Source organism: Crinia signifera, chromosome 3 (assembly GCF_055691185.1).
Source record: "Crinia signifera chromosome 3, ASM5569118v1, whole genome shotgun sequence".
Lineage (NCBI taxonomy): Eukaryota > Metazoa > Chordata > Amphibia > Anura > Myobatrachidae > Crinia > Crinia signifera.
Genome location: NC_139219.1, coordinates 100,777,513 through 100,798,158, shown reverse-complemented (window position 1 = coordinate 100,798,158; position 20,646 = coordinate 100,777,513). Strand labels below are relative to the sequence as shown.

The following is a 20,646-nucleotide window of genomic DNA, read 5'->3' as shown; positions in this document are numbered from 1 at the left end:
ACTGATGCAAAAGTTCAGTCCAGTAGTACTGCTGATAAAGTCCATAGGTACTGCCGTTAATGTCCAGTCCAGTGATACTGCTGTATAACAAGTCCAGTCCAGTGATATTGCTGTATAATTCCACTCCAGTGATACTGTGCTATATTTCCAGTCCAGTGATACTGCTGTTAAAGTCCAGTCCCGAGATACTGCTGCATAGTCCCAGTCCAGTGATGCTGCTGCATAACTCCAGTCCATCGGTACTGCCGTTAAAGTCCATTGATACTGCCGTTAAAGTTCAGTTCAGTCCGGTGGAGAGTTGCTCCATCTGACTGGGACACGCAAGCGTCTCACGCGCATTCCAGTTTTTCGCAGCGGGGGACAGAAATCCTGCCTGTCTCCACTTCAGGGAGAAGGGTTGGGGGGGGGTAGGGAGGTGGCGGTGACCGACGGGGCAGCAGCGGGGACCGATGAGGAGCTCCATCGGAAAGGGGCTGCACAAGTGTCTTGTGCGTGTGCGTCCCCTTCTGGCAGCTAGCGGTTGGCGATCCAACTGCAGGAACACCCCTAGATGAGGCAGGCTCCATCTGTAATTCCAGTCCAGTAGTACTGCTGTATAATTCCAGTCCAGTAATACTGCTGTATAATTTCAGTCCAGTGGTACTCCAGAAAGATAATGGAGAACCAAAATTTGAAGGATAAGATAGTGAAAGAACAAGAAACACTTATCCTAGTGCTGAAGCTGCTGTCACTAGTCATGACATAGAACATGAAATGCCATCATTGTCATCTGCCAAGGCCGATGCCCAATGTCATCATAGAGGGCATGTAAAATCCAAAATTCCAAAGTTCAGTAACACAAAGAAAAAAAAAATAGTTTGAGGAGAAACGTAGCTTGCCAATATGCCATTTACGACACAGAATACCAAGGAACAGCTAAGGCCCTGGCCTATGTTCATGACTAGGGGTTTACCTTCACTTGATCTAAGTCCTCCTCCTCCCCCCAAACAAAAACATGGTATCCCTAATCCCCATGGAGAGTCCAAGGGTGTTGGTGGTTGCGATGCCTTACCTTCCCCTCACTGTATGGGAAGAAGTGGCTCCTTCCACGCCCTCTGCATATGCTGGAAGGATCACCCACACTACAGTTCCTGAATTTAAGATGGAAGATGTCCATGTTGTACACCAGGAGGAGGATACTGATGAAGCTGGCGCTGACGAGGAAGTTGACAAGGAGGATGCTGCTGATGGTGATGTGGTTTTCTTAAATGAGGCATCGGGCGAGACAGTTGTTGTCCGTGGGATGCAAAAGGCCATCGCCATGCCCGGGCAGAAGACCAGAAAATCAACCTCTTTGGTCTGTAATTATTTTTATCTAGATCAGGACAACACTTGTCTTGCCATATGTAACTTATGTAAAGCTGCAATAAGCAGGGGTAAGGACGTTGGACACCTAGGGATGTCCTCCCTTATGCGTTACTTGAAGCTCGTTCACTATTTAGTTTGGTCACTGTTTAGTTCATGAAGCAATTGTGGAAAGAAGTGAATCTGTGAGATAGCGCTCAGAGGTAGCCAAATAATGAGGTAATTAAACCGTATACTGGTATAAATTATAAAAAACACCATACAAAACCCTATACATTACTCATCAGAGGTCAACAGGTAAGTATGTAATAGAAGGGATGGATGGTCCAATTTCATCAGATTCTCCCCTTATTATGTATGCAGCGGAGATATAATGAAAGGCAGCATAGTGCAGGTCAATCAGATAAAAAAGGTTTTAATTAAGACAACACACTTACAAAGTGGTGACTTGTCATAAAAGCATATAACAGAGGGTTCCCGGCAAACAGCAGGCATATAGATGTTCAGGTGAAGTCCTTCAGTCCAGGGTGCTCCACTGCAACGATCCTTTACCCAGTAACCACACTGTCCAAGTACACGCTTAACGCGTTTCGGAATGGGCTTCCTTCGTCAGAAGCATCTTGTACGCACTGTTTAGTGAAGTCAGTTGCGACACTGCCAGCTTGAGTCATGTCATTCCCCTGATCATTCTGCCGCAGAAGCAGCTGGAGAAAGTGAAGGAGGAGCTAAAGCAAAGTTATATCGCAAAGCATGTAGGTTACAAGGGGGATCAGTCTATTAAAGTAAGCGGAATACATTTTGGCCACCATGCTCGATCCTCTGTTTAAAGCGTATGTCTATGTTTCTGGAGGACACAAGTCCACAGCGGTGCAAAGACCTGCTGGTCGGGAGATTGTCATCTGAAGCGGACCATGACATGGCAACAGCTCCTCCTTCATTTTCTCCTACAACTGTGGCTGCGAGGAAACAGCTCAAATTTCCTACTCGACCCACTGGCGGTGATGCTGGACAGGTAGGAACGATTTTGGACATCTGGTCTGGACTAAAGGACCTGCCAACAATTGCTGACATGTATACTGTCACTGCATATGTCACCATTCAAAAATTGGCAGAGGATTACATTGGTGACAGCATACAAGCAGGAATTTCTGACATTCCGTACATGTACTGGCTGGAAAAAGAGGCAAATTGAAAGCCCCTGTACAAACTGGCTCTATTTTACATGAGTTATTCCCCCTCTAGTGGGTACTCAGAAAGAGTTTATAGTGCAGCCAGTAATCTGGTCAGCGAGTGGTGTAGGCGGTTGCTTCAAGAAAATGTGGAGTAGATGATGTTTATCAAAATGAATTATCAATTCTTCAATGAAGACCAGTAATCCCCTCCAGAAACTACAGAGGGTCCTGTGATTGTGCAGTCCATTGGGGATGAATTGATAATCTGTGAAGAGGAAGTACACACTGAAGGGGGTGAGGAATCAAAGGATGAGGATTAAGAGGACATGCTGCCTCTGTAGAGCCAGTTTGTACAGAGAGGGATGAATTGCTTCTTTTTTTGTAAGGGCCCAAACAAACCAATCATTTCAGCCACAGTCGTGTGGCAGTACCTGTTGCTGAAATTATTGGTTTGTTAAAGACAGTGTGCATGTCCTATTTACCCAACATAAGAGTGGGTGGGAGGACCTGAGGACAATTCCATCTTGCACCTCTTTTTTTGTCATTATGTGCTCTTTGGGGCCTAGTTTTTCAAACTGCCATCCTGTCTGCCACTGCAGTGCCATTCCTAGATGGGCCACGTCTTTGTGCCACCCACTTGTGTCGATTAGCAACTTAGTTATCCAGCAAACTCGGTGCAACCTTTTGGCCTAAAAACAACATTGTGAGGTGTGAGGTGTTCAGGATAGACTGGAAATGAGTGAAAATTACATGTTATTGAGGTTAATAATAGCATAGGAGCAAAAAAAAACCCACCTAATTCTGCAATTGTAGCAGTTTTTATGTTGTTTTTTTATTTAAAAAATCCAGATCTAAAACACGAAACATGAAAAAGGTGGTGTTTTGGAACAGATCCAGATACAGCTAGAGATACAGACCCAAACCACGAAAAGCGCCCGTTGCACAACCCTAGTATCTTCCTTGTGGCCAGTATGGGACACATTGTAGTCTCCAAATGAAACCTGACTACTCTCCTGAAATTTACATTAGGTTTGTTCATTTGGGGGAGTTCTCCCAATTCCTGGGAGTCTGGGTAAACCTCGACCATTCTGCCACTTTTCCAGTAAAGTGGTTGGGGGCATGATGATGTTTTATATACACAGCATTTTGTTGCAGGGGCAAGGATGTGATAGCAAGATGTGTGCAACTCTTTTTTTGTACAAATAATCTCTGTGGCTTTAGCATTTTTTGGGGGCAACCTAATTATATGTCTTGAGTTGACCAGTATGCCACAGGAGATTGGTAAAAGCAAACAGGAAATGCTGTGAATTTGGACATTTGTTTGTGTGAATAACTAACCTTTAACAGTATATAAACAATGGATGTCACAGATCCAAACAGATATTTTTATTAAATACATTTAATATGTTTTCTTAAGCTGTTCCTGAACACCATGTTATTTTTCAAATTAGCTGTAGATCAGTTAACAACCAGTACTGTCTAAATAAAAGCAAATATTCACTGGAGTTTATCTGAAGGGGCAAAAGGGCATGGTGTGCAATACTCAATCTATGTAACAAAATGTAACCAAGAACATCTGCAGGGCAGACTAATGCAGCCCACACACGCACCGATTCCAGCGTGCGTTGTGGGCTTAACTAGCACACACAGCATCGCATCGTATGCCTTGTGCATACGATGTGCATGCGATGCGATGCTGTGCTAGAAAAAGCTAGTACAAAAAGTATGTGCAGCACATACTTTTTGTACTGTACGATGAGGTGCCGTGGGAGCGCGCACCCCATCGTACAGCATCGCACCGCCGGCATCGGCACGTGTGTGGGCTGCATTACAATCCCCATCACATACAGCAAGAACTGTAGGATATCCTTAAGTCAATAGCGAAAGGTAACCATCAAGCCTTTGTATCTTTTCTTGGTACTTGTTTCCTATCTGGGCGCCCGCTACGTTAATTGCGCACCATGCTATTCTCCGTATAAAAATCGGATCGCATCGCATCGGATACCACAAATGCACATACACGATATTGAACGATGCGATCCGATTTTGTTCCCGCTTTTATGGTTGGCCCATAGGATATATAGGAAACCCCCCCTGATGGTTTAAAATGCGCCTCCATTGTTAACGCCACCCCAGTATTGACGTCAACCCGAAGCGTGGCGAGGGGCGGCGGTACGCGTCCTCCGACTTTTTCATACCCCCACTATCCACGTCAGCGTGGAGTTGAGAATAGAATAGTGTGCCCGAAGCGTGGCCCGAAGCGTGGCGAGCGCAGCGAGCCCCGCGAGGGGACGCGGATACTTCACAGGTATCCGTGTCCCCTCGCGGGCTTCACAGGTATCCGCGTGCGCTCGCCACGCTTCGGGCTCGGTGGCTCGCTGCGCTCGCCACACTATTCTATTCTCAACTCCACGCCGACGTGGATAGTGGGTGTATGAAAAAGTCGGAGGACGCGTACCGCCGCCCCTCCGCCCAATCGGGGTTGATCGCGTCACCGCATGCGATGCGATCCGATTTAAAATGAAATCGGATCGGATAGCATCGTATGCCATCGTACATCATCGAGTACCGAATCCGATGCGATGCGATCCGATTTCATTACGGTGCCGTACGTTGAAAACCTGGGCGCCCAGATAGGAAACAAGTACCCTTTTCTTTACACCTCATAGCTAAAGCACATATATTTTATAATTTATAATTTATATATTCATACAGTCATTTGCAACAATTGCAGGAGGTCCTGTGATTCCTTCTCAACTCATGGAGTCCCTTCCTATGATCTTTTGAGCAGTCAATGGTTCCTAACCTGGGTGTTGTGTAACTCTTGCAGGGTGCCTCACAGAGGCAAACACAAGATTTAATGGGGGGGAGGGGTTTCCGTTAACCCCCTCCCTCTCACACACACACATACACACACATTGGGCCTTATTCTGCTTGGAGCGTCCGGGCCGTACGCGTACGTCCCGGGGTTTTTCACGATCTGCGCATGTGCAAATACGCTAATGCGCCGGCGCGAACACTCCACAACGCTTACGGCCGGTGTCTCAACGTGCGAAAAAACCTGTACGCGAGCGTACGGGTAATGGGGCGGCATAGGGGCGTGTTGATGGGAGCGGCCGAAATAATGAGGGAAAATGGGCGTAAATATGGGCGTACACGGGGGTGTGCACCAGAAATGAGCGGTGCTACTACCGCACGATCGACTAAGGCACCGTTCGTTTCGGACACCAAACAGGCGGCCGCCAACCGACAGCTAAAACCACTCCTACAGATACCGCTTGCCAGCGTGCGCCTGAGTTGGCTAATTAACGCTGATTAGTACTTAAACACATACACCTGAATGTAATAAGCAATGCTGCAGTCTATTAACTCCAAACCATGATTTCACTGCCTGCAAGCCACACATGCAGCACGCAAACACATTGGAAGCTTATGTTTCTATACTTCTCCACATTTAAAGGTTTGTTTAATTTAAGGTAAGAATCTTTTTATACGCTAAGGTAGGTATTTGATAAACAGACACATTCACTACCTGCTTTCATAGACTTTACGCAGTAGCACACTCAATCTACACAAGTCGACATGTGTCAACGTGTTCACTCTAATACTAACATAGGTTTTGTATTTAGGATACAATAACATAAACCACATCTAACCACAAAGGATGTTTCTGCAATGTTTGAAGCACATGACCACTATTTTCAACACAATCTTTGTATAGTACCCCAAATTATGACCTGTACCACTATCTCATCTGCTATGATTTGGATTTCACTACACTCTGGATGTAAGATGCCACCAATCACATTATTGCACTCTCATCTCTCTAACAAAGGATTCCTACATCTGCTTATGACACTGTCAAATCATATATATTTTAAAAGTTATGCATGTTTGTTCACAAGCTAATTTATCATGTTTGGCCCATTCACACATCTTTTTTTAGGGAGGACACATATGAATTCCTACACAAATGTACCTTTTCACCCTTGTTTGTCTGCCTCACCCACTCCATGAGGAAAGCATTGTTCTGGACCTGCTTTTACCTACTACTGTAGGAGCTACCTCACCTGCACACAAACTGCTTTCTCACCTATTAAGTTGCTCTGCACATGTGCTGACACAAACTAATTAGCAGGGAAAAGTTGGATAGGAACATGGGAATGGCCATGGAGAGGGTTACACATGGGAAACTTCCACCACACTTCAACAAATGTTCAAAAATACCCTGGTCAGTAAGTACACATAAATCTAGTATTTGTTTCACACAAGAAATGACACATACCACAATTTAGATTTAATTTGTAAAATAAATTTATTTGCTGTTCAGCATCACAGCTTGACACTTTAATGTGAGAAATCAAAAAAAACAAATAAAATAGACACACAAATAATAAAACAGCCAGAACAAGAGGTTGCATATCTCCAAACATGTGTTACCCTGCAAATGCAATGGTGAAAGAAATGGGGACACCAGAATACGTACTGCAACAACCAGGGTGAATACTAAGCAAGATACACACCACCAAAAAAAATATCCTGCATTTGTAGAGGTCAAAATACGAACTTTCATGCCCATGGCACGCAAATGGATCGATGGGCAACTCAGGAAGCGGATGTCCAGTGCAATTTAAACCTTTGGCCTCCAACCACAGAGGAAGTGAACCAGGTCTCATTTGGGCCCTTTTTTGCCCCTTTTAGATGGGGCCTTGGGGACAGGGGCCTTTGGCTCAGCTGGCTTTCGGCGTCTTCCCCTAGTCGCCACAGGAGGGTCAGCCGAGGTGGAAGGTTGGGGAGCAGCTTGGGGTGGGGCAGCAGATGGGGGATTGTCCCTTAGGGACCTGGCGGTGGACAGCTGCTCCGCAATAAGTTCATTCTGGCGGCTGAGGTGTTGGCCAATGCTTAGCATGCCAGCCGCCAGAGTTTCATTAATGCGGTTCAACGCCTCAACCTGCAGCTGGTTTGTGGCCTTCCACTCCGCCAGAAAATCCGCCACCTGCTGCTGACGGATCGCAGCATCCACCCCTTGCTGCTCGATCCTGTCCAGCGTCACCAACAGGCTCTCACTCAATGTCTCCTGTGGCTGGGGCTGGGGGCGACGTCTTGCTGGAGGCTGGACCACCTGCTCCACCTGTGGCTCTGCAGAGGAAGATGCTGCCGGTACATCCTGACTTTCTGCTTCTGCTAGGATAAGAATTGAAAACAATGTCACCATCACATACGCAATAAAAAATATCTTTCTAAATACAATGCATTACTGTGACTTACCATCAAAAGCAGCAGCAAAGACCTCCACCGGGAGCTCACTGTCCATATTGGAGATCCCCCTGATCTCCCCCACATCGATGACGTCACAGGAGTCCAGCTCCAGGGGGGTATACTCCAAATGGTCAGGCATAGGACCGCTCCCGGTGGACATGCTGTGGTTGTACCGGTCAGTCATCTTCCTCTTCAGGGCACTTTTGAAGTCAGTCCACCTACAAGTTTAAAAATACAAATATCACCATGAGATATGTGCACCACTGTGCTACGTGTAGGGTTACCACCTAGTCCCTTTAATTCTGGACACATGTTACTTACACAGGTTCTGTGGCAGTTTAAAATTAGGTGAAGTGGAGTCTTGAAGTCAGCCAGCCACAGAACCTGTGTAATTAATATGTGTCCGGAATTAAAGGGACTAGGTGGTACCCCTAGCTACGTGACATTTCCTAGTGTGGGTGATCTTTTGTGCCATGTGTGGCCAAATATTTCTTTGATGGACAAAACCATGTGCACTGCAGGTGAGGCAGGTGTAAAACCCCACCCAAATCTGATTATCTCTGCACAAGTAACACCTGCCTCACCTGCAGTGCACATGGTTTTGTCCATCTAAGAAATATTTGGCCAGAAAGAGTGAACTAGAATAAGGGCCTCAGTTCCTGCTGGAGACTGCTGAACAAATTGCCCTGACAAACACACTAACCTTTTCTTCACCGCGTCCCAAGTTCTGACCACTGGTGACACCTGGTTCACTTCCTCTGTGATCTTGTCCCAAAGGTTTCTCCTTGCACTGGCACCTGGCTTCCTGGTTGCCAATTCAATCCATTCGCGTGCCCTGGGCACGAGAATTCGCATTTCGGCCTCTACAAATGCAGGGTTTCTCCTTCTGGTGGTGGTATCCTGCTCAGTCATCACCCTAGATGTTGCAGCACGTTTTCTGGTGGCCCCAGCTCTCTCACCATGCACCTGCTGGGTCACACCTGTTTGGAGAGATGCAACCTCTTGTTCTGGCTGGCTGCTTGGCCCTTGTGGAGCTGGTGGAGGTTCACCAGGGCCTGTTACTGAGGGGCCCGCTTGATCTTGCAGGCGACTCCTCTCTTGGGCCCTCCTTCTCCGCTCCTCTTCCCTCTTCTGTAATGCTTGAAGCATGGATTCGGCTTGTGCTCTCTGCAGAGCGTCCTCTGCTGCTGAATCGTCAGAGTCAGACATGTTTGCAACAATTGTGGGCTGCATCTGACTGAATATTTATATGTTAATCTCCCGCCACGAACAAGGGGGCGTATATTTTTCCCCGCAAGGTAGATGCAAATTTACGCCGATATTTCCCGCCGATAATTGCCGCTTAAATTACGCAGGTCTCAATGCACCTGATCAATCACCCGTATATGTATCTACACAGGTTGTGGAGCATTGTGGGCTACATCGTGAAATGTGTGCACCTGTCATTCCAATGATGAGTGTTGTCAGCTGGTATCTGTTGGAGTTCGTGTATGCTTTGTGAGTCACATTTCAAAACATCACGTTATAATGCTTTCCTTACATATGTAATGTGTATGAAATTGTCATACAGCAACATGTTGCATTGTGGCCCTTTAGGCAGCGTAGTTCTAAGTAGAGGGTTGCGTGTATTATTTTCCGCCTACTGTATATACAGTACTCCTCCCCATGCATATCGCTGTATCGTGCCCCCTTTAAGCAGCGTAGTTATAAGTAGACGGTTGCGTGTATTAATTTCCGCTTACTATATATACAGTACTTCTCTTCATGGCAATTGGTGTATTGAGCCCCCTTTAAGCAGCGTAGTTAGGAGTAGACGGGGTGCGTGTATTATTTTCCGCACACTGTAAATACAGTACTTCTCTCTTCATTGAATGCATGCTGTTGGTTGTGGTGTGTATATCGGAACGGTCCGCGTAAGTTTCTATTCGCATCCAGTTTGTTAATATAAGAGGGATTAATAAAGTTAATACCAAACAAACAATTTTTTCGACCATCAGCAAGCACCAAAAGTGATATATGTACCTGCAATTAATAACTGCGCCATTGCCAATATGACTTCTACAAGAGCCAGGCCCTTTTCTACATCTGAGCTTTTGGCCCTGGTGGAAGTGATGGATCGTCACCTGGGGCCCAGGGGCCCATATGTATCTAATGCGGACAAGCGGCGGGCGTATAATGCTGCCCGCCGCCTGATATTTTCCACAACCGGCGTCCGCAGAAGCCTGGGCCAGGTTGAGCGGCGCTGGTCCGACCTGCGCCGGCGGCAGCCGGTTCTACTCAGCAGCCTTCGCCGCCATATTGCCCGATGTAAGTTTTGATTACTAGTATGTCAGCGTTTTTTAGCAATGTTTGGTGTACTTTTTATAAATATGTTCCTGAGTATGGGGGTGTATATGGGTGTATAGGGGGTGTATATGGGGGTGTATAGGGGGTGTATATGGGGGTGTATCTGGGTGTATAGGGGGTGTATATGGGTGTATAGGGGGTGTATATGGGTGTATAGGGGGTGTATATGGGTGTATAGGGGGTGTATATGGGTGTATATGGGGGTGTATATGGGTGTATAGGGGGTGTATATGGGGGTGTATAGGGGTGTATAGGGGGTGTATATGGGTGTATAGGGGATGTATATGGGTGTATAGGGGGTGTATATGGGTGTATAGGGGGTGTATATGGGTGTATAGGGGGTGTATATGGGGGTGTATATGGGTGTATAGGGGGTGTATAGGGGGTGTATATGGGTGTATATGGGGGTGTATAGGGGGTGTATATGGGGGTGTATATGGGTGTATAGGGGGTGTATATGGGGTGTATAGGGGGTGTATATGGGGGTGTATATGGGTGTATAGGGGGTGTATATGGGTGTATAGGGGGTGTATATGGGGGTGTATATGGGTGTATAGGGGGTGTATAGGGGGTGTATATGGGTATATAGGGGGTGTATATGGGGGTGTATATGGGTGTATAGGGGGTGTATAGGGGGTGTATATGGGTGTATATGGGGGTGTATAGGGGGTGTATATGGGGGTGTATATGGGTGTATAGGGGGTGTATATGGGGTGTATAGGGGGTGTATATGGGGGTGTATAGGGGGGGTTTAAGTAGTTGATCAGTTTTTGGGTGTAGGATATCAAATAGTTTGCATGATAAATGTCTGAAATTTCACAGCAATGATAATTTTGAAGGTTATGAGCATGACTAATGTGAATTTTTCTTTCCCCCTTTTTTATGAAACCCAATCTTCGATTTCTATGCCATCAACATGAACATTTCAGCACGGGCAAGGGCACGCATTGAAGCCCGGGACCAGGCAGCCCGGGACCAGGCAGCCCGGGACCAGGCAGCCGAGGAGGAGGAGGAAGAGGAGGAGGAAGAAGAGGAAGAGGAGGAGGAGGAAGAGGAGGAGGAGGAGGAGGAGAAGAAAGAGGAGGAGGAAGAGGAGGAGGAGGAAGAGGAGGAGGAGGAAGAGGAGGAGGAGGAAGAAGAGGAGGAGGAAGAAGAGGAGACCCAGGGTGCAGTTTTCACCCACACAATTTCCCCATCCCCCACCCCCTCCACAACCCCCACCCCCTCCACAACCCCCCCCCCCTCCACAACCCACACCCCCTCCCCCCTCCCCACCCCATTTCCAACCCCCCTACACCTCTCCACCACCCACCCCCAAACCTCTCCACTCCCCAGTAACACCCAGTACCTCGGGCCAAAGACCAGGACCATCCTCCTTGCTCCTGCCTTCCCCAACCACTCCACAGCCAACCAGCGGCGCCCAGGATGGCTCAAGTAGCCGTAAGTAAATAATGTGTCTAATGTTGACCTACACATTTCTACACATAAACAATCACAACAACCACATATGTGTATCCAACATCAACATTAGTTGCAACATATCACTGCAGGGCGACCATGAGGTGTGTCCTGTCCTTCTCCAGGAACAAGGGTCCCCTTGGTGGTTTTTTTGAGTGTGGCCATGCCTCACCCCTTGAATAATTGACATAACAGTACATCCAATGAGATATCCGACATTAGTGGTGTGGTAGTTATGTGGCTCCAGGTGTTGGGTAACTCCAGTTCCCAGCATGATGTGCAACACAGGGCCAGATTATAATGGAGGCGCAAGGGGTCAGTGCCCCTGGGACCCCCTCTAGCTAGGGGCCCCCTGTGGTTGTCATTTTTTTTTTTTAAAAAGACAATGTTTAAGTTATGGTTTTTTTTTTTTGCTAAATGTTTTGTGCATGGGTGGGGTAGTGCTGCAGCTTCACCTATCTGCCAATGTGACAATGATTTATGGTGCTGAGCATCGGGAGGCAAGGCACACTGATTGCACAAGTGTGCAGTGCATTTCTGGGAGTTGACTAAGTCCCATGACACTTTGCACCAGAGGACAGAGGCTGAGAAGTTTGTGCTGAGCTCTGATTGGTGGAGCTCATTACATACTTCTCAGGTCCATGGAGAACAGCAGCAGCAGCTTAGTCATAGGAGGGTTTTTAATCAGAGGCAGCACTAGGACTGTGAGGTCTCCTCCAGAGTAAGGGGCAGAGGGACAAACACAGGCTTTTCATGTGGTGTGTGTATATATATATATATATATATATATATATGGTGTCTATTATTATTCCGAGTGCCGCCAACCCCCTGTCTATATATATATATATATATATATATATATATATATATATATATATATATATATATCCCCTGCAGGTAACCATTGACCAAGTTTATTCTGCCTTTACTCTATGTTTTGACAGTATAATATTCGGCCATGCAGTGTGCGGCCAGTAATGACAAGTGCAAGGGGGCCCCCCGCTCTAAAGTACCCCGGGCCCCCCAAAGGCTTAATCTGCCACTGGTGCAACTTAAATGTAGAGATTGTTTTGGTAATAGTGTGTGAGGCCATGCGGATGCATGCTTTACAAACATAGCTGTAGGCCTATAATTTGTACAGCAATGTCCTAAATTTAAAATAGTAAGGAGTGCTTAAGCCACAACAATGTCATAACCCTTAAATAGCACAGGCTAATTGTGAGGTTAGAGGACAGTCCCCCAAAAACAAAGTACCAATTGGGATACAGCATACATTCATTGATGAAGGAGTAATTGAATTAATGTTATTTACTATGTACAGTATGTGTGTGTTAACATATTTTTTTTAGTACTGTATTTACAGCAGACCCATCTTCAATGTAGTTTAAAAATGTATGTGCCCTTCACACATAACTCACAACTTTTTATTATGTACAAATACAACAAACATTTGTGTATGTTATATATTAATTTTTTTTTTTATCCCTTCACTACAGACACTGAACAGCAGCAGGAGGAGGTGGCAGCCCTTATTCGGGAGATCTTCCTGACCCTTTTTTATTTGCAACTTCTTTTTGGCCTACTGGAGGCCCGCATTTAATTTTTTTTTATCCCCCCCCCCCCCCCTTATTATGTTTGTAATAAATAAAAGTTTATATTGTATTATAAATTGCCTGTGTTTTTAATAATAAATATGTTAGAGGGCTTGTAAGGGTAGGTACATACAGATGTGTAATGTAAGTTATATTAGTAATTTGAGGTGAGGGGTAATGATTGATGTGTAAATGTGTGTGTTTTTGAGTAAAATAACACATAGTGAAAATGCATGAATGTTTAATGTTTTTCGATTAAAACATCACACATAACATCAGGGTAGGTATACATGTTACACATTTTGGACAAACTAATTATGGACATAATTTAGTACATATACAGAAACACCAACATAACTTGATTTAAAAGTAACAGCAATATGGGGACACATAGATAGTGATTAAAATGCCACATTAGAACATAACAAATATACATGTAATGTGGTTTAAAATGTAGTTTTATTAGGTCTTTATTAAGGTAGACAATTGAGTTAATAGAAAACAATAAGTGAATAACAAATAGATTAATTAATCAATTGTCAGATTAGTAGTTGAGAGGCAAGATTTGCAGGTCCATATATGTGAAGGGTATGCCAGCGTGCACGGACGTACGCTCACTCTCACGAGCGGTGACATAAGCTGAGTTTTCCATTGAAAACAATAGGGACCCGTCCGTGCAAGCTGGCGTACGCTCAGATCGCCGCAAGAAGGCGGTGGGGAGACGGAGGAAAGACGGCCGTAGACGGCGCCGTACGCTCAGTCGTACGCCAGTTGTCGGAGTGTAAGGGCTGGGCCGGCCGCGTACGTTGCCGTACGCTCATTTGTACACCACTCCCCTTCTACGTTATTTCTGCCCGTACGCAAGCGGCTGATTTGTGGGTGGACTTAACCCTAACGGCCGCGTACGGCTAGCGTGCGGTAATTGTGAACGTACGCACGTTTGGCCGCTCCGATCAGAATAAGGCCCCTTATCCTGTACATACACACACTCACACACACAAACACAGCATGCATACGCACTGCAGACACAAACACACATAGCAAACACACACACACATAGTATATACACAGCATGTACACACAGACACACATAGCATACACACAGCATGTACCCACAGACACACATAGCATACATAAACACAGACACACATACAGTAGCATACAAACACACAAGTACACAGACACACACATACATAGCATACTGTACATACACACAGCATGCACACACATACAGACACACACACATAGCATACATACATACACAGCATACATACACACATACACCATATCCACAAAAACACACACAACATACAACCTCATTCCCCCTCTCACTCTCTCAAACATCAGAGGAGTGTACCTGCTTAGCTGCTGGGGACAAAGTCCTGCCTCCCCTGGCCAGCTCTCTCACAGCCACACGGAGCACTGACTGTATCGGAGGAGTTGCACACTTCAAGAGCAGCTAGTGCCCTTTGCTTTCAGCCCAGTGGCAGCCTGCCCTGTCTCCCAGAGAGGCAGCTGCCGTAGGACAGCTCGGCGGCCAGGGGGGGTTTTCAGGTACTCGGAAACCCCTGCTGTGTCCGCGCCTGCCTCAGGTTGGTGGTACAAGACCAGTTTCAATTATTTATGGTAAAAGTGATAGGAAAACCAGAGCTTGTGGCTTCTTATCATAAAACATGCCGTTCACGTCGCACCGTGTTTCTTTTGGCTTGTGATCCGATGCATGGTACCACGCATCGCATATTGCAAGTAAAAGGATGTGCATGCAGTACTTTTTGTACTAGTTTGCATCACATCTAAAGCCCGATTCAGAACTGCTTGCGGGGCTGCGAGTGTTCGGAGCCCAGCGAGCAAGTAATCGCCACCCCACCGTACCCATCCCTTCCAATGCTTTTCACTATACAATGCGGTGTGTCCTAATATAAAGGTCAGGCCTATTGGGAATCTTTGTTGAATCCCGCTTTTGAGAGTGACACTCATGTGCGGACAGTACCCACCTTGTGACGCCACTAGTGCCATGGAATATGATCATATACAAATAGAATCCATAAATGTCCATTGTATCAAATAGTAACTCTGGAGATGTATCAATCGTTCTAAAAAAGAGCAGATGTAGAAGTTGCCTATGGCAAGCAATCACATTCTAGCTTTCATTTTATAGAATGCTATGTGCAACTTCTCTATAGATACACCCTCCCTCCCCCTAAATGTTTCCTATTACTAATATATAGTGCACATTAAATAAGACAGTGCTAAATCATTTAGTCGCATAGCTGTTTTGACTTATTTACCTTTACAGTTCCCTCTGTATGCAATTTCCAGCTGAGGATCTTTACACTTTGCTCGCAGAAATTCACACCTGGAAAGGAACGTTCTTCCATCTGAGGCGCAGAGAAGTTTGGATGGAGAACCCGCACAATCCAGATTGCATTCTCTGTCTTTGTCTTGGTCCACTCTCAGAAACTAAAATAAAGCCAAAATATATTTCAATGTAAAGAACAAAATATAACATTGCTTCAATTGACAAAATAATTCTAATAATAACGATAATAATAATGCAATATAGTCGCATAGCAGACACAGCGAAAGGTGTACTAGAGGTGCTGGCCTGCAATACACAGAAACTGGTATAACACGCGTATAAAGAACCTTATTCTGGTCCATTGGCATCGGCCTCTTTGTACGCACGGGGCCAATGTTTTGCATCTGTGCATGTGCAGATACATTTCTGCACATGCGCAGATGCATGCGGCCACGGCAAACAAATTATTGCTGAGGGGTGGCGTGGAGGGGCGTAGGAAGGCGGGCCATTACAAATGGGAATGCCCAGCATCATTTCAATGAGAAAACTGGGCGTTCTCATGCAAATGCCCCAGTGATGCGGGTGCGGGGGGCAGCCAGCTGACATCACCGGATGTCAGCTGCCCGCCCACTCCCTCCCAAGCGTCCACACATATGTAAGTGACTTGAGAGTCACTTTTATATGCGTGCACCTTCGCCATCATTCAAATTTATGTTAAACATCCATTCCCAGCCAGTGTGTGTGTGTGTGTGTGTGTGTGTGTGTGTGTGCGTGTGTGTGTGTTTTTGGTGGACTCACAAGTCTGCAAATTCGCAAACTTGCGAATCAACCAGAATAACCCTCAAAATTACAGTTGAAGCACAGAAGATTCGTTGAGAGGGAAAGCTAGGGCTGTCTCATAGAAGCCCATTTTACACAGGCTGAGAGTCAGTCACAAACAGATGCTCAAATATTGCACACCAAATTGATCATTGGCCCTTATTCTGATTGATTCGGACCACTGCGTGTGCGGTCTGACAGCTGATGTTTGGTGTTTGCGCATGTGCAGAGGTGTTTCTGCGAATGTGCGAACGCCTCGCATGTCCGAACATGGCGTGAATTCCGTGCAGAAAAGGATCGTACGGAACCATCCAAGCAGGGTGTGGAGAGGGGCATGAAGGGCTGTTTGGGCTCATTACTATATGCGTACGCCCCGCGTTTCATGGGCGTTCCCATGAAAACGCCATGCCTACGTATGGTAATGCAGCCGTGACGCACGTGTGGGGGGCAGACAGCTGACATAGCCGGATGTCAGCTGCCCGCCCATATCCCTGCTTTCATACGGAAACATGTCCGAGTGGTCTGGAGCACTCGGTGCTGCCTGACCGCTCGGGCCATCATTCGATGGTCGGCGACCATCGGAGGATGGGGGAGGTTCCCACAGATGGAGGAGGTGTTCACATGAAACATCCACTCACAGTCCGTTCACTCTGCGTCTTACCACGTTCAGACGGTGTGAGCGATCCATACGGTAGGCGGGGCTAAGAACACTCGGTTACTGTAGATATACAGTATATATATATATATATATATATAATTTATTTATGCAAATAAGATGCACATTTTAAGTAAAATAGGCTTAGTGCTGCTGAGCTGTGCAGGACCTGGTGTAATGTGGCACAACTGATGCAACAGTAATAAAGTACACATCTGGGTTCATCCGGGACCAATTTCAATTATTTATATTCAATGTAATAGGCAGAACCAATCCTGGCGGCTTCCAATCACAAAATATTTGTAAAGCAAATTCTGTCCCTCACCACATAACTGAACTTCTCAATAAAAAAACTTTCAACCTAGTGGTAAGCTAGGGTGCCACTAAGTTTCGGAAACACCGAATTATGGTTTCAAATTGCAAGAAAAGTAAAGCACTATTGGATTTCAGCCCGTCACTTCCGCCTGTACTGCTTACTCTCCAGGAGGTCAGCATGAAACCACTATGTCAAGAGCAAAACAAATGACGACTTGATGTCCCAAAACGTCATGTTCTGTTAACTCTGTTGAATAAATGTGTGTATCTTTATTTGGAGTCACTTTCTGCATTGTGCATCCACTGTTTATTTTGCTGATAAAATAAAACTAGACATCTTGCCAACCATCTACAATAATTTAGTGACCAGTTGAAGAAAATAATCTGTGTTAGTTCTGAGGCTATACATTGTACTGTAATAATACTTATATAAATATATACTACAAAGCTTGTTATATAGATTCCTCCTTTATTTATATAGTGCCGCAAGGGGTCCACAGTGCATAAACCAGTGCATAAACAAATAAGCAAAACAAGAAAACAGTGACTTACATTTCAGAAATGTACAGGACAAGTACAGGGTATAGAAATGTTGCTGCATCAGTAGACGATATTTGAAACATATAGAAAAAACAGCACAAAAAGCAGCGCTACCAATTAAAGATGAGTGAATCAGATATCAAAAAGTAACAACAATTTATTAAAAACAATAATTAAAAATACATATATAGCAGCATTAATTATCCCATAGCATGCATCACAAGTGGGCACAAATGGAGTGTGTGCACATAAACATTTGAAATAATGGCATTATTTCAAATGTTTATGTGCACACACTCCATTTGTGCCCACTTGTGATGCATGCTATGGGATAATTAATGCTGCTATATATGTATTTTTAATTATTGTTTTTAATAAATTGTTGTTACTTTTTGATATCTGATTCACTCATCTTTAATTGGTAGCGCTGCTTTTTGTGCTGTTTTTTCTATATATTTTTGGGGACTGACCCTCCCCATTCAAGCAGCTGCTTCAGATTGAGGTCACAACACTTTAAGCGCTCCTATGAGTATACACACTAGTGTCTACTCAAATTCTTTTGTACACGATATTTGAAACATGGTGGCAGAAAACCAACATATTTGGTGCCATCGAAGGGAGGATGAAGTAGAAATGGTTTATTAAGAGAAGGAAGGGCACATGGAGGGAAGAGGGCTCTGTTTGTAAGAGCTTACATTCTAAAGGGGAGGGGCAGACAGACAGGGTGTGACACAGATGGGGTTAACAGTGAAAGTTGAACAGTGGGATAGGATGAGAGCTGGCTGGTTTGGTGAAGAAGTGGGACTTGAGAGCCCATTTAAAGTTTTGTGTAGACGTAGAGAGTCTGATATTGAGAGGTAGAGAATTTCAGAGATAGGGATCTGGATGGGCACATGACAAATCTTAGAGGTAGGAGTGGGAGGTAATCAATAGGCAGGGCCGATGGAAGCAGTCTCGGAGAGGCCCGGCGGGAAACCAACGGATTCACCCTCAGGTATCTGTGATTTTTTTTACCTCGCCTCCTGCAAATGAATTTGGCTATTTGCAGGCTTGCAAAGGGGCGGGTTTTAACTCTGGTGGGGCGGCGGCTTCCTGATCGCAGGGCTCTCCTTTTTAGCAGCCCTGCGATCAGGTCTGAATCAGACCTCATATACATCTAACACTCTGATATTATGGGTGAGATTTAATAGGATGAGAGATTCAGAAAGTGAGAGATTTGGTAAGAAATCTCCAGTTTTTCTAAAGCGGCAATCATTTACACTGCAAAATCAAACTGGTTTTGCAGTGTAAATGATTGCCGATTTAGAAAAACTGGAGATTTCTTACCAAATCTCTCACTTTCTGAATCTCTCATCCTATTACAGTATATTGTCACCCAGTAAGTACCTTACTGTTCGAGGTGGACATGTTTTTAATCAAGACTTGTATATTTAAACAATGTTATTAAATATCCTTTTTCTTGTTTTGGGAGAATTCCATCCTGCTGTTCCCCAATTATCAGGATTAGTGGGGATTATCTTCTAAAACAATTGATTGCATTTGGTATCCAAACAGAAGTAATTTCTGGCTATTATAACCATGACAAATAGGAAGTTTCAGTTGCAAAAGACTCCTAGATAAGCCCTGAACCCTCAGGGTGATGTAAAGTGCTCAGCTCTAATGGCGATCTATTTGTCTGAATGCCAGTGTAATTCACTGCACTGTTCTCTAAAAACAAGTCCCAGCTGTAATCATTACTGTGCTTTTATTTGAAATCCTTTTTGATTTTACAGCATACAACACAATACACTGATTTGTGACTCTAGGCAGGACGTATGATGTATTGTATACAGTATGTTCTATACAATATATACGGCTCCTTATGCATGTGCATAGCGGTGGTTATTCCGCAATATTAATAAATAACTGTGAAAGAATCACGAATGCTAAATAAGCAGTGAGGGAGCATAAACCACTGATGGGTTCCCCAGGTTACACTTGGAAGGTCAGCTGATATGTAAATCAGGATGGGCACAAGGCATATCAGAGCAGTGGGAGGGTTATAGACAGGTTAAGAAAAGTCACATGCTACATGTGAAGCTTCCTCTGTCCAGAAAAGCCCCACCCACCCTTCCCTATTATTCTCTCTTCGGCGGCGGTAAAGAACGGTCATCCTTGTAAGATCTTGATGTGTGTGTGTAGATAGTGGGGTGTCGCTCTCCCCTGACATCTATGGTCATGGACCATGCTTCTGCCCGGTTGATGGTTACCACTAGCACGAGTGGATGACCGGGGAGAGTGACCACCAGCGATGGTGTGTATGGTAGACATCTTTAACCCCACTTTCCTATAGTGACCGTTCTTTGGTGCCGCCACCATTTATAGTTTAGTTAATTGTCAAAATAAATTTGACATTCATTTTGAAACGCCAGCACTTGTGTCTGTGTCTTTTTTATTAGATAAGTTTAGTTGTTAAGGTTTAAGTTAAGGTTATGGTGAATTGTAAAGTGTGGACCTGGGGGATACCCGATGGGGAGTTTATAAATAAGATCAAGAAATACAGATGGAGCCGGGCTCCCTCTTGCTGTCGAATCGCCAGAACGTACCCGCTCCATCTGTAAGCTCTTCCAATAGGAGCTATCCCTCAAGCTGTGACGTCGCTTTTAGAGCTTGATACATATGGAAAACCTCCATAATTGTCAGTTTTTGGTGGTTTGACCGCATTTTAGTACTTGATACATCCTGCACTACATTTAATTATTAGCCATATATTCCTTTGCAGTGAATTATTTATTCAAATGTTAGAATGGAATCCAAATGATTATTTTTGATTAGGTGATATAAAATTAAATACTGTACATGAGATAA

At 45.0% G+C, this 20,646-nt stretch overlaps 1 protein-coding gene across 1 annotated transcript in view; it reads right to left on the bottom strand.

Moving 5' to 3' along the window:
• SMOC2 (SPARC related modular calcium binding 2) overlaps positions 1-20,646 on the bottom strand; it is a 277,834-nt gene that overhangs the window by 186,346 nt on the left and 70,842 nt on the right. The window contains exon 2 of the mRNA XM_083176295.1: positions 15,460-15,631. Coding sequence (XP_083032421.1) covers positions 15,460-15,631 — 172 coding nt within the window. The remainder of the gene's footprint in view (positions 1-15,459; positions 15,632-20,646) is intronic.